At 45.1% G+C, this 25,372-nt stretch overlaps 1 protein-coding gene across 1 annotated transcript in view; it reads right to left on the bottom strand.

Moving 5' to 3' along the window:
- Window positions 1-25,372, bottom strand: part of LOC125458162 (uncharacterized) — a 166,763-nt gene that overhangs the window by 31,415 nt on the left and 109,976 nt on the right. The window contains exons 8-9 of the mRNA XM_059650811.1: window positions 20,176-21,145; window positions 14,563-14,684 (exon numbers count right to left, since the gene is read on the bottom strand). Of these exons, the coding sequence (XP_059506794.1) occupies window positions 14,563-14,684; window positions 20,176-21,145 (1,092 nt within the window). The remainder of the gene's footprint in view (window positions 1-14,562; window positions 14,685-20,175; window positions 21,146-25,372) is intronic.

The following is a 25,372-nucleotide window of genomic DNA, read 5'->3' as shown; positions in this document are numbered from 1 at the left end:
AATTCAGGTACTATATTTAAATCTGAGATAGATATATTTTTTAAGCAAGGGCATCATGGGATACGAGTCCAAGGCAAACCTCTGGAGTTAAGCCACAGGTGAGCCAAGATCTTACTGAATGGTGGAGCAGGCTTGAGGGGGTTGAATGACTTACTCCTGTTCCTACATCCTATGTTCCTAGGTGGATCATCTTGAGCTTCCAGTGTTGTTGGTGCTGCAGTAATCCAGACAAGCGGACAGTAAACCAGCACAGATATAACAGGAACTGCAGATGCTGGAGAATCCGAGATAACAAAGCGTACAGCTGGATGAACACAGCAGGCCAAGCAGCATCTTAGGAGCACAAAAGCTGACGTTTCAGGCCTAGGCCCTCACAAAAGCTGATGTTTTGGGACTAGACTGTCCCCTCTCCACCTATCTTCTCCTCTTCGTTCCGCCTCACCCCCTCCCTATTTATTTCAGAGCCCTCTTGCCCTCCCCCATTTCTGATGAAGGGTCTAGGCCTGAAACGTCATCTTTTGTGCTTCTAAGATGCTGCTTGGCCTGCGGTGTTCATCCAGCTCCACACTTTGCTATCTCGGTAAACCATCACAGCTGTCCTGTGCCTTTTAGATAGTGGGCAGTCTTTGGAGAGTTGGGAAGTGGGATACTTATGTAGAATTCAGAGCTTCTGGCCTGCCCTTGCGAACGTTGCCTTTACAATCTCGTCAACGTTTAGTCATTAAAGCCAGAACACAGATTTGCAATGGGACATTGACAGGACGCAGAGCCAGGCAAAGAAGTGGTGGCTGGAATTCAACCCGGAGAAGTGTGAAATGATTCATTTTGGAAGGTTGAATTTGAAAGCAGAATACCGGGTTAATGGCAGGATTCTTGGCAATGTGGAGGTACAGAGGGATCTTGGGGTCCACGTCCATTGTTGATAGTCTTGTTAAGAAGGCATATGGTGTGTTGGTTTTTGTTCGCAGGGCGACTGAGACTAAGAGCCACAAGGTTATGCTGCAGCTCTTCTATAGAGTGTAGGTTAGATCACACTTGGAATATTGTGTTTAGTTCTGGTCGCCTCATTATAGGAAGGAGGTGGAAGCTTTAGAGATGGTGTAGAGGAGATTTACCAGAATGGTGGGCAGGTCTTGAGGAAAGGGTGTGGGAGCTAGTGCTTTTTTTCGCCGGAGCAAAAAGAATGAGAAGTGACTTGATAGAAGTTACAAGATGATGAGAGGCACCTATAGTCTCTGGCCATCCACTCTATCTTCCAGGGCAGAACTTACTATCAAAAGGGGCATAATTTTAAAGTGATTGGAGGAAGGTATAGAGGAGAGGACAGTAGGTTCTTTACACAGAGAGCGGCGGGTGCAAGGACTGCATGGCTATTGGTTCCAGTAGAGTCAGATACATCAGGGACATTTAAGCAACTCTTGGATAGGCACATGGATGATAGTAAAATGAAGGGTATGCAGATTAGTTTTGATCCTAGAGTAGGATAAAACATTGTGGGCCAAAGGGCCTGTACTCTGCTATACTGTTCTATGTTCTATATGCTAGAAATCTTGATCAAATCAGAAGCTGGCCTGAGCAGATCCGATGGTGAGTGCTGTTCAATATAAGCCTGGTCCTTGCCAGAGGAAGAGCTTTTGAGGAAAGATTAAAGAAATAGCAGACTTTTGACCGCGCAACAAAACGCACAAGTGGTCTTTCAGAAGTATGTGATAGACAGCAGCACAAAGGAAGAAAATTCAACACATCATTTCAAATTCAATTCATGCTATAATTCAAAAGGGACAGAATTAAATTACCATAAGAAAAGTTTTAGGTTGTTATAACAAGTTCTATTTTGCACAAATCAATAAGAGTGCCTGGGTAGGAGATGGAGAGAAAAACATTAATACAACATAATGTAATAATCAGCTGATGCAGTGATGTGGCAGAAGGAAGAGGCTGGATTTGGAGGACAAACCACTAAATATTCTACCAATACTAAGGAAGGTAGTAATAAGTGGCTGTGGAAAGTTTGAATGATTTTCTTTTTGGGTTTTTCTGCTCTCCTTGCCTGAATGTTTAGCTAAAGGATTCAGTATCAGAAGAGCTGAGTTAGGAGATAAGGATGACAGGTGACTGTAAACATATGTCAAAGACAAGACAACCCAAATAAATCTGTAAAAATTAGATCAATTAGAGAAACCCTAATAATCAACACCTGTTCTTTAATCAGTTTGTTATTCGAGGAATACTTCGCTCAACAAAATAAATCTTTTAGCAATAATTTATATTTACAGCACCTGATGCTATAAAAATAAATTATGCATGAATTTCAGACGAACAATTGAACCTCATTTATCCATTACAAGTTGATTACAAATAGAAATTTTGTGGGCATTCTAGGTAAAGGCACAACAACAAAGCTTGCAGATTTTCAGCATTTTGAGTACAAACTTTGTGATGAACCACTTGCTCTGGGTTCTCTTAGGCAGAACTAATTCAGAGTGATACATTCAAAATTAATGAATAATTGTATCTTCAAAAATAAAACCTACTCTTGCTCCAGGTTCTCAATTTCAAACTGTATGTTTTCCTCATTTGCAGTTACCATTTCTTTCAGTATTATATCTAGATAAAAATAAAGGCTTCATTTAAAATTGTCATTCTGTTTCTTTTCCTGCATCTAGTTGGAACCATTAAACAGAGACAGAGATCAGTTATATCAAAACTATAAATTTAATTAGTTAAATCAGTGTGATGGTGAAAATGTGCACTTTGTGTGCACTTTCCCGTGCCTGCTATATAGATTTGTAAAATAAATTATTTGTTATACTTGGTTTGGTGATGGTATTTGTCTCTGTAATGAAGTGAGGACAAGACTAAGAGTGAATGATGTAAATAATGGTGTTTATAATCCCGATCACTCTTCTTAGAATTATGAGACAAAAAAAATTGTAGATGCTGGAATCCAAGATAAACAGAGGCTGGAAGAACACAGCAAGCCAGGTAGCATCTGGAGGCAAGAATCGGTCAATGTTTTGGGTATTACCCTTCTTCAGGAACAAAACGTTGACTGTTACTTTCCTCCGGATGCTGCCCAGCTCGCTGTGTTCTTCCAGTCTCCTGTCTGTCTACATTTGATAGGGATTATGAGACTGAATAAGGAATGGGAAGGGTGTCTTAGTTGAAGCGCTCCTTGACTAACTTCTCCCCAGGAGCCTCGGCAGGAAGAGTTCTGGTGAGTGCTGCCTCTCTTCCTCCAGTTGTACTGGTTGCTATTTAGGAACTTATAGGGTATCGATAATCAGTTGCAAGCCACCAGAGGGTTTGGCGGAAGCAGAGACATCGATGGTCAACTGTGCCCTGAAATTATATATGTTAGTCGTAGCTCAGCTGGTCGGTTGTGGCTCTCATCCCACTTCAGGACATCAGCGTAAAAATCAAGACTAACACTCTAGTACAGTTCTGAAGGATAGTTTCACTCTTGGATCTGTACCTTTTGAATGAGAGATTAAACCAAAGATTCATGTGGTCTGTCAAGTGGATATTATAGTACTATTTTGAAGAAGAGTATGGGAGTTTGTCTGAGCATGCTGATCAATATTTATTCCTCAACTGATGAAACACATTATTTGGTCATTGCTACATTACTGCTTATGGTAGGTTACTGCAGGCAAGCTAATTGGCTTGCTTCCTACATTAGCACTGCAACTACACTTCAAAAGTTCTTCACCGGCTTTAAACATTTTGACAAAGCTGGTGGTCATGAAAGGTACTATATAAACACCTAGTCTTTATTTTTAGGAGGCGGTTTGTCATTCCACTTACTTGCCATGCCATACTTCCTCTACTACTCTCTGCACCATCTCCCCTCCTCCTACCCTAACATGCCACTCTCCCAAAAACTTTATGACATGCTCGCTCTCCTCTTCCCATGTCATTCACTCCAATACATTATTTTCAACCATTCTTGCATGCAGAATGCCGTCATGATATTGTGCATGTATCAGAATTCAAGGAGTGCTACGGAATTTTCTGCAATTGCATGTTCAGTGGAAGTCCTTAATAAGATTCATTCGACAATTTTAAGACCTTTTTCATTTATTTCTACTATTACATTGGTTTTAATGAACTTATTGAAACAGGCAGGATAGGGGAGACAGTAGCATAGCAGTGTTATCACTGGCCTGTTAAACCAGAGAAGTAAGTAATGTTCTGGGGACCTGGGTTCAAACCCTGCCAGAGCAGATGGTGGAATTTGAATTCAATGAAAAACAAAATCTGAAATTAAGAGTCTAATGATGGTTGAGAAGACACTGATGATGGTCAGGAAAAACTCATGTGGCTCATTCATTTAGGGAAGGAAATCTACCATTCTCCTCTGGTCAGGTCTACATGTGACCTCAGACCCATAGCAATGTAGTTGACTCTTCACAGCCCTCTGAAAACGTGCAGCAAGTCACTTAGCAATGAGGGAGTGGGAACAAATGCTGACCCAGGCAGTGATGCTCACATCCAATGAATCAATTTTAAAAGAATTAAATGGTGATACTTTGAGAGATGTGGATGTAAAAAGGGACCTGGGTGTCTTCATACAAATGGAAGAAGTGGAGCAAACAATTAGGAAGGCAGCGTATTGGCCTTCTTTGCAAGAGGATGAGTTCAGAAGGTAAGCTTATCTTAATGAAGTTATCAAAGGACTTCATGATACCAGGCCTGAAGTACTGTGCAGTTTTGGTCTCCTTAATTAAAGGATATACTTGGCAGGCAGGGAATGTAGCATAAGTTCTCTAGGCTGATACTGTAGATGGGAGGACTGTCGTGTGAGTGCCGATTAGTCAATAGAGCCCAGCTAAACTAGAGTTTAGAAGGAAGAAAAAGCATCTGATTTAAAAGTATAAAATTCGAAGAAAGATGGATAAGCTTCATGCAGGGAGGATATATTCCCTTCAGAGATAATGGGAACTGCAGATGCTGGAGATTCCAAGATAATAAAATGTGAGGCTGGATGAACACAGCAGGCCAAGCAGCATCTCAGGAGCACAAAAGCTGACGTTTCGGGCCTAGACCCTTCATCAGAGAGGGGGATGGGGGGAGGGAACTGGAATAAATAGGGAGAGAGGGGGAGGCGGACCGAAGATGGAGAGCAAAGAAGATAGGTGGAGAGGGTGTAGGTGGGGAGGTAGGGAGGGGATAGGTCAGTCCAGGGAAGACGGACAGGTCAAGGAGGTGGGATGAGGTTAGTAGGTAGCTGGGGGTGCGGCTGGGGGTGGGAGGAAGGGATGGGTGAGAGGAAGAACCGGTTAGGGAGGCAGAGACAGGTTGGACTGGTTTTGGGATGCAGTGGGTGGGGGGGAAGAGCTGGGCTGGTTGTGTGGTGCAGTGGGGGGAGGGGATGAACTGGGCTGGTTTAGGGATGCAGTGGGGGAAGGGGAGATTTTGAAACTGGTGAAGTCCACATTGATACCATATGGCTGCAGGGTTCCCAGGCGGAATATGAGTTGCTGTTCCTGCAACCTTCGGGTGGCATCATTGTGGCAGTGCAGGAGGCCCATGATGGACATGTCATCAAGAGAATGGGAGGGGGAGTGGAAATGGTTTGCGACTGGGAGGTGCAGTTGTTTGTTGCGAACTGAGCGGAGGTGTTCTGCAAAGCGGTCCCCAAGCCTCCGCTTGGTTTCCCCAATGTAGAGAAAGCCGCACCGGGTACAGTGGATGCAGTATACCACATTGGCAGATGTGCAGGTGAACCTCTGCTTAATGTGGAATGTCATCTTGGGGCCTGGGATGGGGGTGAGGGAGGAGGTGTGGGGACAAGTGTAGCATTTCCTGCGGTTGCAGGGGAAGGTGCCGGGTGTGGTGGGGTTGGAGGGCAGTGTGGAGCGAACAAGGGAGTCACGGAGAGAGTGGTCTCTCCGGAAAGCAGACAGGGGTGGGGATGGAAAAATGTCTTGGGTGGTGGGGTCGGATTGTAAATGGCGGAAGTGTCGGAGGATAATGCGTTGTATCCGGAGGTTGGTAGGGTGGTGTGTGAGAACGAGGGGGATCCTCTTGGGGCGGTTGTGGCGGGGGCGGGGTGTGAGGGATGTGTCGCGGGAAATGCGGGAGACGCGGTCAAGGGCGTTCTCAATCACCGTGGGGGGGAAGTTGCGGTCCTTAAAGAACTTGGACATCTGGGATGTGCGGGAGTGGAATGTCTTATCGTGGGAGCAGATGCGGCGGAGGCGGAGGAATTGGGAATAGGGGATGGAGTTTTTGCAGGAGGGTGGGTGGGAGGAGGTGTATTCTAGGTAGCTGTGGGAGTCGGTGGGCTTGAAATGGACATCAGTTACAAGCTGGTTGCCTGAGATGGAGACTGAGAGGTCCAGGAAGGTGAGGGATGTGCTGGAGATGGCCCAGGTGAACTGAAGGTTGGGGTGGAAGGTGTTGGTGAAGTGGATGAACTGTTCGAGCTCCTCTGGGGAGCAAGAGGCGGCGCCGATACAGTCATCAATGTACCGGAGGAAGAGGTGGGGTTTGGGGCCTGTGTAGGTGCGGAAGATGGACTGTTCCACGTAACCTACAAAGAGGCAGGCATAGCTGGGGCCCATGCGGGTGCCCATGGCCACCCCCTTAGTCTGTAGGAAGTGGGAGGAGTCAAAAGAGAAGTTGTTGAGTGTGAGGACGAGTTCCGCTAGGCGGATGAGAGTGTCGGTGGAGGGGGCCTGGTCGGGCCTGCGGGACAGGAAGAAGCGGAGGGCCTTGAGGCCATCTCCATGCGGAATGCAGGTGTACAGGGACTGGACGTCCCAAAACCAGTCCAACCTGTCTCTGCCTCCCTAACCGGTTCTTCCTCTCACCCATCCCTTCCTCCCACCCCCAGCCGCACCCCCAGCTACCTACTAACCTCATCCCACCTCCTTGACCTGTCCGTCTTCCCTGGACTGACCTATCCCCTCCCTACCTCCCCACCTACACCCTCTCCACCTATCTTCTTTGCTCTCCATCTTCGGTCCGCCTCCCCCTCTCTCCCTATTTATTCCAGTTCCCTCCCCCCATCCCCCTCTCTGATGAAGGGTCTAGGCCCGAAACGTCAGCTTTTGTGCTCCTGAGATGCTGCTTGGCCTGCTGTGTTCATCCAGCCTCACATTTTATTATCTTGGAATCTCCAGCATCTGCAGTTCCCATTATCTCTGATACTATTTTAACCTCACTGCGAAGCCTCTGCCAGGGATGCCTAACCTGAAGAAGTTACCCTCCTCCCTCCGGACCAACCTCAGGGAATCTCTCTCCCATTGCAACTCTCTTGTAATCTCTTCGGCCTTGAAACTGCTCGACCATGTCCTGAAGCAAACCAGGTACCACAGCCACATCACCTTTCTCAGCACCTGCCTACGGAACCAGATCATCCCCAAGGGACTACAGTCCACATTTCAGCCTTCCCAATTTGGCCCCAACCGTGACCACCTCTACACCCAGAATATTCAGACCCTTCAGAAGCGGTTCTCCCTGCGAGTCCTGAAACAGACACTTGCAGCCATGCGCCGGCACCTCCAGGCACTGCAATCCAGCCTGCCCCAGCTCAGAGCCTCCCTCTCCCAGACCTGCAAGGGACCCCTGCTGTTTTTTATCCTCCGCAGGATCCACAGACTGAACACCCAGTTCCACTCAGCTTTACTGGACACCAAAAATCGTAAGTACAACCAACTCACTGGCCCCTGCCACCCACAAGAGGATTCCTGCGCCTCCCAAATCCCGACTCTGTCCCTGCCCCTCCCCCACCATGCACCCGCCGCCATTGACCATGAGGACACGGCCGGAGACCCCACCGATGACGTCACATCGGCCTCCGCTGGCCACAGAACTTCCGGAACCGCTGCTGCAGTCACCACCTCCACGTCCAGGTACTACAGCCCACACACCACCCTCACCTCAGCTGCTGCCGCCCACCCCGATCCTCCCACCGCCGACGGAACCCCGCCCACGGCCGACGCCGACGGAACCCCGCCCACGGCCGACGCCGACGGAACCCCGCCCACGGCCGACGCCGACGGAACCCCGCCCACGGCCGACGCCGACGGAACCCCGCCCACGGCCGACGTCGACGGAACCCCGCCCACGGCCGACGGAACCCCGCCCACGGCCGACGACATCATCGCTCCGCCCACAACCTCCACAGCCTGCAACCCCAGAGGAGACAGCCACCCTGAGCCCTGCCGAATCTTCACCATCCCCCCAGACCTCCCACTGACTGAGGACGAACGGTCAGTCCTGAGCAAGGGGCTCACCTTTGTCCCCCTACAACCACACATCAAGGAATACCAGTCACGGTCGGACATAGAGCAGTTTTTCCGCCGTCTTCACCTCCATGCCTACTTCTTCAACCGGGAACCCAACCCTCCTTCCACTGACCCCTTCACCCGCTTCCAACACAAGTCCTCCTCCTGGACACCACCCCCAGGCCTCCTACCCTCCCTCAACCTCTTCATCTCCAACTGCCGTCGAGACATTAACCGCCTCAACCTCTCCACCCCTCTCACCCACTCCAACCTCTCCCCCGCAGAACGGGCAGCCCTCCGCTCCAACCCCAACCTCACCATCAAACCCGCAGACAAGGGTGGCGCAGTGGTAGTATGGCGTACTGACCTCTACATCGCCGAGGCCAGACGCCAACTCTCCGACACCACCTCCTACCGCCTCCTCGATCATGACCCCACACCCGAGCACCAAACCATCATCTCCAACACCATTCATGACCTCATCACCTCAGGGGACCTCCCACCCACAGCCTCCAACCTCATTGTTCCCCAACCCCGCACGGCCCGTTTCTATCTCCTTCCCAAAATCCACAAACCTGCCTGCCCTGGTCGACCCATCGTCTCAGCCTGCTCCTGCCCCACCGAACTCATCTCCACCTATCTGGACTCCATTTTCTCCCCTTTGGTCCAGGAACTCCCCACCTATGTCCGTGACACCACCCACGCCCTCCACCTCCTCCAGGACTTCCAATTCCCTGGCCCCCAACACCTCATATTCACCATGGACGTCCAGTCCCTGTACACCTGCATTCCGCATGGAGATGGCCTCAAGGCCCTCCGCTTCTTCCTGTCCCGCAGGCCCGACCAGGCCCCCTCCACCGACACTCTCATCCGCCTAGCGGAACTCGTCCTCACACTCAACAACTTCTCTTTTGACTCCTCCCACTTCCTACAGACTAAGGGGGTGGCCATGGGCACCCGCATGGGCCCCAGCTATGCCTGCCTCTTTGTAGGTTACGTGGAACAGTCCATCTTCCGCACCTACACAGGCCCCAAACCCCACCTCTTCCTCCGGTACATTGATGACTGTATCGGCGCCGCCTCTTGCTCCCCAGAGGAGCTCGAACAGTTCATCCACTTCACCAACACCTTCCACCCCAACCTTCAGTTCACCTGGGCCATCTCCAGCACATCCCTCACCTTCCTGGACCTCTCAGTCTCCATCTCAGGCAACCAGCTTGTAACTGATGTCCATTTCAAGCCCACCGACTCCCACAGCTACCTAGAATACACCTCCTCCCACCCACCCCCCTGCAAAAACTCCATCCCCTATTCCCAATTCCTCCGCCTCCGCCGCATCTGCTCCCACGATAAGACATTCCACTCCCGCACATCCCAGATGTCCAAGTTCTTTCAGGACCGCAACTTCCCCCCCACGGTGATTGAGAACGCCCTTGACAGCGTCTCCCGCATTTCCCGCGACACATCCCTCACACCCCGCCCCCGCCACAACCGCCCCAAGAGGATCCCCCTCGTTCTCACACACCACCCTACCAACCTCCGGATACAACGCATTATCCTCCGACACTTCCGCCATTTACAATCCGACCCCACCACCCAAGACATTTTTCCATCCCCACCCCTGTCTGCTTTCCGGAGAGACCACTCTCTCCGTGACTCCCTTGTTCGCTCCACACTGCCCTCCAACCCCACCACACCCGGCACCTTCCCCTGCAACCGCAGGAAATGCTACACTTGTCCCCACACCTCCTCCCTCACCCCCATCCCAGGCCCCAAGATGACATTCCACATTAAGCAGAGGTTCACCTGCACATCTGCCAATGTGGTATACTGCATCCACTGTACCCGGTGCGGCTTTCTCTACATTGGGGAAACCAAGCGGAGGCTTGGGGACCGCTTTGCAGAACACCTCCGCTCAGTTCGCAACAAACAACTGCACCTCCCAGTCGCAAACCATTTCCACTCCCCCTCCCATTCTCTTGATGACATGTCCATCATGGGCCTCCTGCACTGCCACAATGATGCCACCCGAAGGTTGCAGGAACAGCAACTCATATTCCGCCTGGGAACCCTGCAGCCATATGGTATCAATGTGGACTTCACCAGTTTCAAAATCTCCCCTTCCCCCACTGCATCCCTAAACCAGCCCAGTTCATCCCCTCCCCCCACTGCACCACACAACCAGCCCAGCTCTTCCCCCCCACCCACTGCATCCCAAAACCAGTCCAACCTGTCTCTGCCTCCCTAACCGGTTCTTCCTCTCACCCATCCCTTCCTCCCACCCCCAGCCGCACCCCCAGCTACCTACTAACCTCATCCCACCTCCTTGACCTGTCCGTCTTCCCTGGACTGACCTATCCCCTCCCTACCTCCCCACCTACACCCTCTCCACCTATCTTCTTTGCTCTCCATCTTCGGTCCGCCTCCCCCTCTCTCCCTATTTATTCCAGTTCCCTCCCCCCATCCCCCTCTCTGATGAAGGGTCTAGGCCCGAAACGTCAGCTTTTGTGCTCCTGAGATGCTGCTTGGCCAGGATATATTCCCTTGTTGGGGAGTCTAAAACCAGGGGTCACAGTCTCAGGATATGGAGTAGGCCATTTAAGATTAAATGAGAAAAAGTTTCTGCAAGTATGGGGAATATGGCTTTGAGATACAGGATCAGCCACATCATATTGAATTGTGGAGCAGGCTCAAAGGGTGAAACGGCCTATTCCTACTCCTAATCCCTCTATTCGTCTGTTATCTGTACTTCTATGTATGGTATTCTTGCAAACACTCTGTATAATATCATATTTATTTAAGCAGCCATAAAGCAGCAGATTGATTGGGTGTTATCACCCACCTGTAATAGGATGTCTACACATTGGATTTGCTTTGGTTTTTTAAAACTTGTCAAATGTAGGCACTCTACTTCCAACTACCAGCAAATACGTTTTCTCTCTAGCTCTAACACTTAATTTTAAACATCTGCACATTCTTGCATGCATCCAAGTCTAGTCTATATATACTAACGAGGTGATCGCAAATTGTAGGTTAATACATACTTCACCACTATTAGTGAACTTTACATCAGTTTCTGAACAGTAGAAGCAAACTACTCTCTATCTGAGACAGCACAATGTGGAGCTAGACGAACACAAGCCAGGCAGCAGAGGAAAGGTCACATTTTGGCTCGGGACCATTTTTCCGAAATGGTGGTGGGGGGTGCAGGTCAAGGAGGTGGGGATGAGAGGGAAGTTTGGTCATAGGATGAGGTCTGGGGTGGGGAGATTTTAAAACTGGTGAATTCTACGTTAAGGCCATTGCACTATCAGCTCCCAAAGCAGAATATGAGATGTTGCTCCTCCAGTTTGCATGTGGTGTCATTGTGACACTGGAGGCGGCCCAGGATGGACATGTCACGCAGGGAGTGGGAGGGGGCATTAGAATAGTTGATGAGTAGCATGTGTTGTTGATTATCATGTATAGAGCGCAGATGCTCCATGAAATGGTCCCAGAGTCTGTGCTTGGTATCACCGATGTAGAGGAGGCCACATTGGGAGCAACAGATACATGAAACTAGGTTGGAGGATGTACAGGTGAACCCTGTATGAATATGAAAACTTTGATATGAAACCTTTGCTTTGGGCCTTGGATGGAGGTAAGTCGGGAGATGTAGGGGCAGGTGTGGCACTTCTTGCAGTAGCAGGGAAAGTTGCTGTATGTGGTGGGGTGAATGGAGTGGATGAGGGAATCATGGAGTGAGCAGTCCCTTTGAAAGGCAGATAGGGCAGGGACAGAAATATCTCTTTGGTCGTAGGGTCGGATTGTAGGCAGCGGAAGTGGCAGAGAATGATGTGCTGGACATGGACGTTGGTGGGGTGGTATGTCAGGGCCGGGGGATTCTGTCTTTATTTTTATTGGGAAGAGGGGATTTGAGGGCAGAAGAGCAGGAATTGCAAGAGATACCGTTGAGGGCAGTTTTGACCACTGTGGGGGTGTGGGGGTGTGGGGGTGGTGGTGCTGCAGTCCTTGAAATAGTAGGACATCGGGGTGTCCAGGAGTGGAACACTCCATCTTGGGAACAGATAGTGGAGGCGGTGGATTTGCGAGTAAGAGATCACATTCTTGCAGGAGGGTGGGTGAGAGGAGGGGTAGTCCAGTTAGCTATGAGGGTCTGAAATAAATGCTGGTGTCTAGGCAGTTACCAGAGATTGAGATGGAGAGGTCCAGGAAGTGGAGGGAGGTATCAGAGATGGTCCAGGTGAATTTGTGGTTGGCGTGAAACATGTTTGCAAAGTTGACGAACTGTTCAAGCTCCTCATGGGAGCAGGAGGCAGCGTCAATACAGTCATTAATGTAGCGAAGGAACAGGTGAGGGATGGTGCCGGTGTAACAGCGGAAAACTCACGGATAAGGGGGTCACAGTAATGGTACAGCATGCTGATCTCTACATCACGTGAGTGCCAACTCTCTGACACTTCCTCCTACCACCCCCTTGAACATGACTCCACCCCGACCACCAAACCATTGCCTCTGACCATTCATAACATCATCACCTCTGGTGACCTCCCATCTACAGCCTCCAACCTCATCGTTCCACAACCCTGCACCGCCCATTTCTATCTCCTTCCCAAAATCCACAAACCTGACTGCCCTGGCCAACCCATTGTCTCTGCCTGCTCCTACCCCACCGAACTCACCTGCTTACCTTGACTGTCTTTTCCACCCTCTCCAGAAACTCCGCGCCAAAGTCTAGGACACCACTCATGCACTCCACCTCCTCCGCTTAACAGAGCTTGTCCTTATCCTGAACAACTCCTTTAACTCCTCCCACTTTCTACAAACTAAGAGGATGGCTATGGGCACCAATGAGAGTCTATACCTACCTCTTCATAAGATAGGTGGAACAGTCCCTTTTCTGCTGTTACACTGGCACCATCCCTCACCATTTCTTCTGCTACATTGATGACTGTATTGGCGCTGCCTCATGCTCCCATGAGGAGCTTGAAAAGTTAAATCAACTTTACAAACATCTTTCACCCCAACCTTGAATTCACCTGGACCATCTCTGATACCTCCCTACCCTTCCTGGACCTCTCTGCCTCCATCTCTGGTAACTGCCTCAACGTCAACATCTATTTTAAGCCCATCGACTCCCATACTATCTGGACTACACCTCCTCCCACCCATCCTCCGTCAAGAACGTGATCATTTACTCCCAAATCCTCCGCTGCATCTGCTCCCAAGAAGAAGTGTTCCACTCCCTCACAGTTCTCCTATTTCAAGGGTCGCAACATCCACCCGACTCCAGTGATCAAAACTGCCCTCAACCATTTTGTGGAGCATCATCACTCTGTACACTATAATCGGCAACACGTCCCGGTCCCCAACCATTTAAACTCCCCATCCCCCACTCTCCCTGGATGACATGTCTATCCTAGGCCTGTGTCCAGTGCTACAATGATGCCACATGCACGCTGCAGGAGCAACACCTCCAAGTCTACGTCAGGAGCCTAAAGCCCAATGGCCTGGATGTGGGTTTCACCAGTTTTAAAATCTCCCCACCCCTAGCCTCATCCCATGACCAACCTCCCTCTCATCCCGCCTCCTTGACCTGACACTATTTGTCCATCTTCTCTCTTACCTATCCGTCCCATCCATCGCACTGATCAATCCCTACCACTCCCTACCTGCACACACCTATCACCATCCCACCGGCCTTTTCCCAGCCCCACTCTATCTACTTCCTAGCTCCCTCACATCCTCCACATTTCTGAAGGAGGGTCCCACCTAAAACGTCAACTTTCCTGTCACTCTGATGTTGCAAGTATTCCTCGAGCTCCACACTGTACTGTCTCTGACTCCAGCATTTGCTGTTCTTGCTATCTACTCTCTATCTGAAAATCTGTTGTACTAATTTCATATAATCACTGCTCAGGACTAACAAAAACATCAAAGTACAATAATTTACAATGTACAGTGATGTTGTAACATTCTAATTTTACTATTGTGAGACATAACTTTGGAAGCAATAACTGTTCATCTGATGGCAATGACGTAGTATGGCAAATACAACTTATGCAATAGAGAGGAGGCTGGAGAAACTTAGCAGGCCCAGCAGAATGTGTGGAGCTAGAAACTGAGTTAATGTTGAGTCTGGTGTGGCTCTTTTTAAAGAATTTGTGTTGAGGTTTGTTCAACCCTGTAAAACTAGAAACCAAACATTCACAACCATAATTTTGTGAACTTGTAAAATCTTTAACCACTGCTGAAATTGTTTACCTTTTCAAAAATGTTTACATTATTTAGGGAAGATAGATTTTGAAGAAATTAAGATACACACCTTTAGGGAGCGATGAGGATCTTGTTTAAATTTCTTCTTTGGGATAAAAAGTTGATCAAAATCTTCTGTTGATTCCAATAGCTTCTTAGTTGGTTTTCTTTGACGCTTTCCTTCGGCATTTTCTGCAACAGAATTTTATAGGACACTTTTCCGTAACTGCATATCATTTTAAAATTGCACCTGGGTTCAAGTTCCATCTGTTCCAGAGGTGTGCGCTAATATCTCCGAAGAGGTTAAATTAGGAAAATATCAAACTGCATGACTTGAAAACTGACAACAAAATAAGAAACAAATTAATTTAACAGTCCAGAGAAAGTATTAAAGTTAACATATGGTACAAGGGTGTCGGCCCAAAACAGCAGCTTTCCTGGTCCTCTGATGCTGCTTGGCCTGCTGCTGTCATCCAGCTCTACACCTTGTTATCAGACTTTATTATTCATCATTCTTGATGAATCATCATCCAAACCTAAAATAGAACTTAGAAAAATTACATAAATGGTATTAGGAGGTCAATTTACATTGAAATCAACAGGTTAAATTCGGAGGTGGTGCTCTTGACATTGTACCTCACCCCAACACATCAGGTCAATCCTGTGACTTACATTCCAAAAGAGGAACCTCTACTCTAAGAATGTAACTTTGCTGCCTTTGTAACATCTTACTGCTGACGCTAGCAGAGATTGTACATCATGGGTCTCTAAAAATACAGGCTGTGTATCTTCACGTACATCTTTCTTGCAAAAACATATCACTATATGACGACTAAGATGAGCCAAATCCCAGAAAAAGAAAATCAATTTGAGAAGTTTTTCAACTACTATCTCTAATATTCACATATTTCACCCCACAGAAATTATTCCACTAAGAATTTAAAATGCTACATATTTCTGACACTTTAAATCAGGAGAACAAATGAAAACAACAATTTGGATTTTCATGATCTAGTATAGTAACGAGGTCAGCCAGGTAGACGTCTTGAAATGAGTTCCCTGATTGGGGCCGTTAACCTGGTTCTAATCAGGGAGCCCGAGTCAGATCTGGCTTGGAGGAAGATTTTGATCAACTTTTTATCCCAAAGAAGAAATTTAAACAAGATCCTCATCACTCCCTAAAGCTGTGTATCTTAATTTCTTCAGTGTCAAGTAATATGTACTTGTAAATAAAGGGTGGCTCGGTGACAGGATGCCACCCTCTGTTGAGTTATTTCACATGATTCTTAATGCTACAGCAGTATCTAAAAGTATACTGGAATAAAGTCAAACGGTGTTGTGATATTAGCATGTAAATGTTTCCATTTCCCATTCTAACGCTTTGAAATGTAAATATTACTGGATGCCAATTTCATTTTCAAATGTTGAAATCCCTATTCTTTAGATTGGTCCTGTCATCAATTGTAACATCAGTTGGATTCTCTTGGGGAATCATTCAGGTAAGTGTTCAGCCACTATTTACAAAGGAGGTAGAAAAAAGGCAGGTAACTATAGGCCCATTAGATTAACTTCTGTAGTGGAGAAAGAGCCTGAATCTATGATCAAGGAAGAAATAATGAGACATCTGGATAGAAATTGTCCCATCGGGCAGATTCAGCATGGGTTTGTGAAAGGTAGGTCAGTTTAAATAATTTACTGGAATTCTTTGAGAAGCTTATGAAAGTGGTAAACAACAGGTGGATGTGGTGTATCTGGATTTCCAGAAGCATTTGACATGGTGCTGCACAAGATAAAAGGTGCACAGTATTATGGGTAACATATCAGCATGGACAGTGGATTGGTTAACTAACAGAAAGCAAAGAGTGGGGTTAAACAAGGGTTTTTCTGGTTGGCAATCAATGGCTAGTGGTGTGCCTCAGGGATCAGTGTTGCGACAATTTACACAGATGATTTGGAATTGGTGCATAAACGTTCACAAGATGACACTAAGATGAGGGGTAGAGCAAAGTGTGCAGAGGACACACAGTCTGCAGAGGGATTATAGATAGGTTAAGTGAGCAGACTAGGGTCTGGCAGATGAATTACAATGTTGGTAAATGTGAGGTCATCCATTTTGGTAGGAATATCAACAAAATGGGCTATTATTTAAATGGTGAAAAATTGCAGCATGCTGCTCCGTAGAGGAACCTGGGTAGCCTTGTGCACGAATCACAAAAAAGTCAGTCTACAGGTCCAGCAGATAATTAAGAAAGCAAATGGAATGTGTACTTCATTGCCACAGGGATGCAGTTTAAAAACAGGGGTGTGCTGGTGAGGCTACAGCTGGGGTACTGTGTATTGTTTTTGTCTCCTGACCTCAAAGGAGGTTCTGGTCCTGAAAGACATGCAGAGGGGGTTCACTGGATTGATTCCGGGGTTGAGAGGGTTGACTTATGATGACAGATTTAAGTAGATTGGGACTATACTCACTAGAATTTAGAAGAATTAGTGGGGGTGTGGAATCTTATAGAAACGTAAAATTATGAAGGGAATAGATACGATAAAAGCAGGGCAGGGAGGTTGTTTCCACTAGTGGGTGAAACCAGAACAAAGAAAATTACAGCACAGGAACAGGCCCTTCAGCCCTCCAAGCCTGCGCCGATAAAGATCCTCTGTCTAACCTGTCATCTATTTTCTAAACGTCCGTGTCCATTTGCTCCCTGCCCATCCATGTAACTGTCCAAATATATCTTAAAAGACGCTAACGTGTCTGCGTCTACCACCTCTGCTGGCAACGCGTTCCAGGCACCCACCACCTTCTGTGTAAAGAGCTTTCCACGCATGTCTCCCCTAAACTTTCCTCCTCTCACTTTGAACTCATGACCCCTAGTAATTGAGTCCACCACTCTGGGAAAAAGTCTATACCCCTCATGATTTTGTAGACCTCAATCAGGTCCCCCCTCAATTTCCGTCTTTCTAATGAAAATAATCCTAATCTACTCAACCTCTCTTCATAGCGAGCACGCTCCATACCAGGCAACATCCTGGTGAACCTCCTCTGCACCCTCTCCAAAGCATCCACATCATTTTTATAATGTAGTGACCAGAACTGTACACAGTACTCCAAATGTGGCCGAACCAAAGTCCTATTCAACTGCAACATGACCTGCCAACTCTCGTACTCAATACCCCGCCCAATGAAGGACAGCATGCCGTATGCCTTCTTGACCACCCTATTGACCTGCGTTGTCACCTTCAGGGAACAATGGACCTGAACACCCAGATCTCTCTGTTTATCAATTTTCCCTAGGACTTTTCCATTTACTGTATAGTTCACCCTTGAATTTGATCTTCCAAAATGCATCACCTCACATTTGCCCGGATTGAACTCCATCTGCCATTTATCTGCCCAACTCTCCAGTCTATCTATATTCTGCGGTAAGAACTCGGGGGCATAGCCTCAAAATGAGGAGGAACAGATTTCGGACTGAGCTGAGGAAGAATGTCTTCACCAAAGGCATTGTGAATCTGTGGAATTCCCTGTGCAGTAAAAGCAGTTAAAGCGACCTCATTAAATGCTTTTAAAAATCCATCTATCTTTGCCTTAAACAGTAAAGAAATTAAGGGTTGAGGTGAGTGGGTGGGCAAGTAGAGCAGAATCCACAAAAGATCATCTTTACTGAATAGCAGAACAGGCTGAAGAGGCCAGATGGCCTACTCCTGCTCCTGTTTCTTATGTTTGTATGTTAAGCTTGTTTGTGGAGCTTATATTCCCAAGTGTCCTTCCAAAATGCCTTATCTCAGCCTTTCTGCAACTCACTCACTGACCTATTCGTACCTATTCCCCATGCCTCTCATATTTTACGCAGTTTCTTTACTGACCGCAGTTAAGTTACTTACCTCGACCATTTCTTGAGGTCATGAGCTCCATGTTCAAACCACTCAGATTTTTTAGATTTATCTGTAACTATCTGGATTACTGACATAACCTTTGGACTCTGTCACAAATAGAAACACTCTCTCCACACCTGCCCCATCCAATTCAAACATAATTTTCAAGGCCTTGAACGGTCTTCGCTAAGTCTTCTAATTTCTAAACAAAAGCCTAATCCCATTTAAGCTTTCCAAAAACTGTAAATTGTCAATTCTGGTATGACCTTCATAAATGTTTTATGTACTTTTACCAGTACTTGTCTATCCTTTTTTATAGCATGTAATATAGATGACCTGAACAGAGCCTTGTACAAATTCAACTTCACTACTTCCAAACTCTCCTTGAAAAGTAGGATCATCACTTGACACCTTTGAAAATAAGAAAATGAATTTGGCAAAAGAACAAGAGAGATCTAGGAATTCAGGAAGTAAAAATATTTAAAACTGCATCACAGGTCAACAAAGCAACTAAAAATGCAATGAATGTCTTGGTTTAATTCTAGTGGATTTTTTTTGCATTAAAATAAGGTCACACATGTAAAAAGCACAGCCACGTTATCCACCTACGTATAATCCAATGCAAAAGTAGAGAACACGCAAAGTCAGCTAATTTTCCTGGTAACAACCATGTAGGCTTCGTAAGCAGATAGGCGTTCCACATTGTATATTGTGATAAATATTCATGAAACTCAGTAGAAATCTTGGTACAGCCGTCAACAGCTACAACAAGCTGACTTTACTGAATTCCATCTCTTCAAACACTCTACGCATCTTAACCTTAAAACTGTTGAAAGCATCTTTTTAACTCAAACTCTCACTTTTCTCAATCTCCTACTACTGCCCTACATTAGCATCTTAATTCCTTTTTAATTGGTTTGATACCACATTTTGTCCGCGATTTGGTAAAATACCTTTTAAAAAATGTTCCGATTTAAAGTGATCATTACCATGCCTGCCCTGGGGCAACATCTTCATTCCTCTTTCTATTGGCTATGAGGCTAGTCAGCAAAGCACTTAAAAGTGCTTTCCTTAACAAAGCAAATTTTTCTTGTCATCTCTTCCTGAAAATATGCAATTGCACTAGAAGCATTTCAGAAAAGGTCCTTTTGATTCATTCCTGAGATGAGGGGCTGATCATATGAAGGAAGATTAAACAGATTGGACCCAATAAGGATTGCAGATGCTGGAAGCTAGAGTCAATAAATGTGGAGCTGGAAAAGCTCAGCAGGTCCTTTAGGGAAGGAAATTGCCATCCTTACCTGGTCTGGCCTACATGTGACTCCAAACCCACAATAATGTGGTTGACTCTTAACTGCCCTCTGGGCAATTAGGGATGGACAATAAATGCTGCCTAGCCAGCAACATCCTTTATCCAATGAATGAATAAATAAAAAAAAGTCGATTACCTCTTTTCCCCAGAAGTGTGTGTGTAGGCTGGGTCATTTGAGTTTGTTCAAGATACAGCTGGATAGATGTTTAATGAACAATAGGGGTCAGATAGGAAAGTGACGTTGGGACAACAACCAGATCAGCTATGATCTTATTTAATGATGCAGCAGTCTCAAAAAGCCAAATGGCATACTCCTACTCCAAAGTCCCATATTCCTACGAGGAAATTAAGTGATTCTTTCAACAACAGATAATAAATTTACAAATCTGCAAATAAAGCCAGAGATTACGTTTATATGTCTTCCAGGATAATGCTTTTTAGGAAGGTCTGAATTAATATGACTCTAGAACATGCACAGAATGTAATGGGATATGTTCCTACCGGGTGAAGTGGATAGTTGTGAAAGTATTCTCTCTGCTTTAGCCCCAAGAGCTGGTTGTGGAGTAGAATAAATCTGTTGAGTATTCAGATAATTTCTGTGTTGCCACCTCTTCTTAACAATGCTGCCTGTTTTAATCTGCTGTGATTCTGCTTGTTGTGTTGAACTTTCCAAGGATAAGGGCAGAGGAGCTTCTTCTGGTGGTACGGCCTGCTTACATTCTATTGATAGAGCAGTTAGAGGCTCTGTGGCAGGTGAGAACTGAAACTGTTCCTTTGTAGGTAAAACCTGGGACTGATCTTCTGCATCCATGTGGTTGGACAGTTCTGCTGCAGGCATGGACTGGCTTTGGTCTGCTACATAAACATATTGGGATTGCTTCCCTGCTGGCATAGATGGAGATTGTGTCCCTGCTGACATGGTTTCAAATTTCTCCATTGTAGGTGTGGACTGAGAATCTTCTGTTGCACATACAGCTTGGGACTTTTGTATCGTAGGCAACAAATGAGAATTTTCTGCTGGAGGCAGAAACTGACATTTCTCCATGGCAAGTGTGGGCTGAGGTTTTGCAACAGCGGGTACAGGTTGGGGTGCCTCCACTGCGGGCACGGACTGGGGCGCCTCCACTGCAGGCGTTGCCCGGGTTTTCTCCATAGGAGGAACAAATAAACACTGTTTCATAGGAGATGTGGGTATGGCTGGCTTTACTACTGAAGTAGAGAGTGCTAGCTGTGCTACAGGTGAGGAAATACCTTGGACTGTTAAAGGCATTGGCATGGCTTGACATATTACAGATCTTGATGTGACAGGGTCCACTGCAATCATAGATGGGGCCATGTCCTGCGTATGGGCTGTCTGAGCGTGATTCAAATTTTTTTTGCGCCGCCGCCTCCTCTTTGATTCAGTATTGCAGCATCTAGATTCTTGTGATTCTGTTTGATGGGTTGTTTTGTCTAAACATTCTGTTGTGTCCTATGAAATAAAATGCAAACAAATGGTTATTGTTTTGGAAGGCTTAAAGAGATGCAAAATTGTTTACAGCGTGCAAAGTACAGATTATATTGTGACCACCAAACATGACATTACCGTTCATGTTCCTAGTATAACATCAACATTTTGGTGGTCAGCTAAGACTCCATTCTGTATTTAGTCAGCAAGTATTTCCTTTCCATACTTACAGTTCCTTATTAAGAAACCCAGCAGTAACTCTCATTTATCTCCATCTCATCTCCAGCTTTGTTCTCTTCGTATTTCTGTAACTTTTACTAAACTTCTCTTACCATTCTTTACTTCAGATTGTTCAACCTGACTTTTTAACCCACTCAAGATACTGATTAATAGAACAACTTACACTATGCAGCATCTTTGCCGTGAAGTGCCTTGGAACATTTTAGTACATTAATGTGATCAAACAAACTTCAACGCCAAGCCACATCGTTGATATTAGAGAAAATGATGAACAGCACAGTCAAGAACATAAGTTTTAAGGAATGAATTAAAGATGGAAACAAATAGAGGGCTAGACAGGTTTAAAGGAGGAAAATTCAGAGCTTCGGGTCATCATCTTAATCAGTGGGGAAATCAAGGGATACAGAGAAAACGCAGGAGAGTGGACTGAGGAATGCCGAATTTGCCACGATCCTACTGAATGGTGAAGCAGGCTCAAGGAGTCAGATGGCCAACTCCTGTCCCTATTTCTTATGGTCATAACCAATCCTTAAACCATGCAAAGAAAATTTCACACGATTCCATGTGCTTTGATTTTGTTTACTAACCCCTTTCGTACAACTTTATCCAAAGCCTTCTAAAAATCAAAACTGGCTCTGCTGGACCATCCTCCAAAAATTGCGACTTTTGACAAACAGGAATTCCCCTTCACTAAACAATGTTGATGGCTCAATCAGACAATTATTTCCTAAAAAAAAATTCAGTAATCACATCCTTTGTGAGAGATTCCAGTATTTGCTCAACTACTAATGTCAGATTGACAGATCTGTTAAGTTCCTCATTTCCTCTCTTATTCCTTCTTTAAACAGCGGAATTACATTTGCAATCTCACAATCGGAAAGCACCACTGAAGGAGTAATAAAATTCTGAAAGATAATCACCAATGCATCCGTTGTCACCACAGCCATTTCTTTCAACCCTGTCTGGTGTAGACCATTGAAGCCCATGGCCCAGTCAACTTTCAGTCCCATTAATTTCTACAGTAGTACCTCTAACTTTTAAGAATGTTTTTCACTTTTATATTCCCACTTGACTAAATTGGTTCAGGAACATTTTTTGCATCTTTCTTTGAAGATAAACTCTCCTGTATCTGGCTGCAATGAATCCACATTTGTCTTTGCTAACGGTTCCCTTTTAACATTCATAAAATTATTACAATCATTTTTATATTTCTTGCAATTTTACTTTCATATTTTGATCTTTATTACTTTGTGCTAAAAGTGTCCCAAACATTGGGTTTACAACTTTTTGGCAACTTTCTAAGCCACCTTTCATTTAACACTATATTTAAATTTTCTCAATAGTAGTGGCTCTCTCTGTTTTAGTATTTTTGTCTTGTAGAAATGCATCATTTTTGGAACCAAGCATCAATCCTTGAGATACTAGCTACTGCCTAGATCAAGTTAAATCTTCCCCCAAGCAACTTCCTCCTCATGCCTTCACAATTGCTTTTGATTAGATTAAAGGCTGTGAATTCAGATTAAATGGCACTTTTTCCTCAAACAAACAGAGTCCAGGAATACTTCCTCCTTAGCTTTAGTAAGTACGAGATTTATTCAGTCTATATGTACTCACCAATGGCTACTGCATTCCCCTGGTTACATTGACCCCTAGTCTACTGATGTATATACAATGTCCTGCAATGTTTGGTGTCCTATTATTGTTTTTATTAATGTTTGCTGCCCCCTGCTGTTTCTCACTTCCACCCAGACAGATTTTCAATCCTGGACTTTCAATTGAAGATTCTTTCTCATGAATACACCAATCCCATTCCTCAGTATTATCACTATCTCATATCCTTTTCTATTTTACCTAACCTTCCTTAACATTAAATATCCTATATAATCAGTTTGTCTCCATAATGGTCTTTTACTTCTATTAGTATTACAATAAGATAAGTGAATTGATTAATGTTTTGGACATTCTGATAAGGTAACTTTAAATTCTGCATTTTAAACACTATTCTGCAATTTTCATCCTGGTCGATTCTAGAACTTGTTCTGCTTTTCACTTGCTTTTTTTTAAACTTCCTAAAACCGACTTTTTTTTAATGTTACCTGAATTCCCTCTCAGATTCCCATTCCTTGACAAGCTAGGTTAAGCCCTCCTTAATAATACTAACAAATCTCCCTGGGACACAGGCAAATTTAGTATGGGATCAAAGATATATCAAGAGTCATTACACAAATTTTTTTAATTGTCTTCATAGCAGATGCAACAAAATGGCATGCTAGAAATAAATGTTAACCCAGTGATATGATTGGTGGAAGCTAAAGTAATTGCAATAAAGTGTACTGGAGAAACTCACGGAACTAGAAATTGTCAAATTCCCAGAACTAGATGTTCTACATCATAGGGTTCTAGAAGAGGTGGCTACAGAGATCATGGATGCAATGGTCATAGTTCTTCAAAATTCTGCAGATTTTGAAATGGCCCAGAGGTTTTTGAATTTAGTGAAGTTAACTCAATTAAATAAAAGAAGGAAAGAAAAATTACAGAACTATAGGCTAGTTAGCCTGACATCAGTAAAGTGATGAATCTAGTCTTATGAAGGATCTTACTTTTGCATTTAGAAAAGCATGGTATGGTTAAAACAAGTCAATTTGGTTTTAGTGAAGAAAAATCTTGTCTTACAATCTATTACAGCCTTTTGAGTAACTTGTAGAGTAGCTAAAAACAGAGCTAGTAGATTTTCAAAACGCATTCAATAAAGTGCCACAAAACAAAAGGTTAATACATAAGGGCTCACAGAGCTGGAGCTGATTTATTAGCATGGAGAGTGTAACGGGTAACAGATCAGAAGAAAATAGGAATGAATGTGGCTTTTGCAAGTTGGCAAGCGATGATTAATGGGTGTCAGAGGGAGAAGTGCTGGGATCTCAAACATTTACGGTGCATATTATTATTATTTAGACAGAGAATAAAGAATCTATGTGTTTGCTTGTGATATAAAATTAAGTAGGAACACAAGATGTGTTGAGGACAAAAAGAGATTGCAAAGACAGTCACAGATTTAGTAAGCAACAAAATTCTTGCAGAATTGTGGAAATAACTGGAGCTATTAAAATGGCAAGCTGAATATTTGCAAGTAAGAGAATAGGGATGGGGCTTGTACTAGGGAACCCCAAACTCAGCAAGGTCACCTGAACTCATTTGTTTAATATGGGTTTTTAACCTGCAGTGTGGTTGTTATGCATTTTCACAGAATCTAGCTTCCTGATCTAAGGAATGATATATTTGCCATAGAAGGCGTTCAATGGAGGTTTACCAGATTAATCCGTGGGGTGACAAGATTGCTTTTGTGAAGTGATTGAGGAAATGGGTCTGTATTCCCTAAAGTTTTAAAGCAAATTTTGAGGTGATCCTAATGAAACTTATTCATATTTACAAAAAGCCGTAACAGGATGAATGTAGCTAGGATCTTTCTCCTGGCTGGGTGACTGTAAAGCAAGGGACTTGATCACAATGTCCGTAACACTTGGCATATGAGTGAGGTTAACACTCCAGCCTTGGTTTCTTTAAATGTTAAGCTCTTTTGATTGCTTTTTCCCCCCAAAAAGGAAAGAACACAAATTGGATTTGGAAATTCAAACTCTGGGAATTCTAGGAAATATGGATATTGTTTTGGGAGACAACAGCACGTTCAAGGTTTTTATAGGGGAATGGAAGGTTGGAGATCAGGTAAGAGCTGAACAATCAAGTGTCTTCTCGAAAAGAGGTGTGATGACAGCAGATTTGAAGGACAGCGGACAGTAACTGAGGAGAGAATGCACAATGTCAAAATTGATCAAGAATCTATTTTAACAATTACAAGAGCTATTTGCTGAAATTCCCCAAGGGCTCTGAATGTCATTATCAATGCAGGACTACTTTTTACATACAATCATCATTATCACAGTATAGGACAGGAGCAAGTTGCTGCAGATGCTAGAATCTGTAAAACAAAAACATTCTCAATTACCATGTCCTCTC

Source organism: Stegostoma tigrinum, chromosome 13, assembly GCF_030684315.1.
Source record: "Stegostoma tigrinum isolate sSteTig4 chromosome 13, sSteTig4.hap1, whole genome shotgun sequence".
Lineage (NCBI taxonomy): Eukaryota > Metazoa > Chordata > Chondrichthyes > Orectolobiformes > Stegostomatidae > Stegostoma > Stegostoma tigrinum.
The sequence above is the reverse complement of the archived record's forward strand: the minus strand, read 5'-3'. Positions and strand labels throughout refer to the sequence as shown.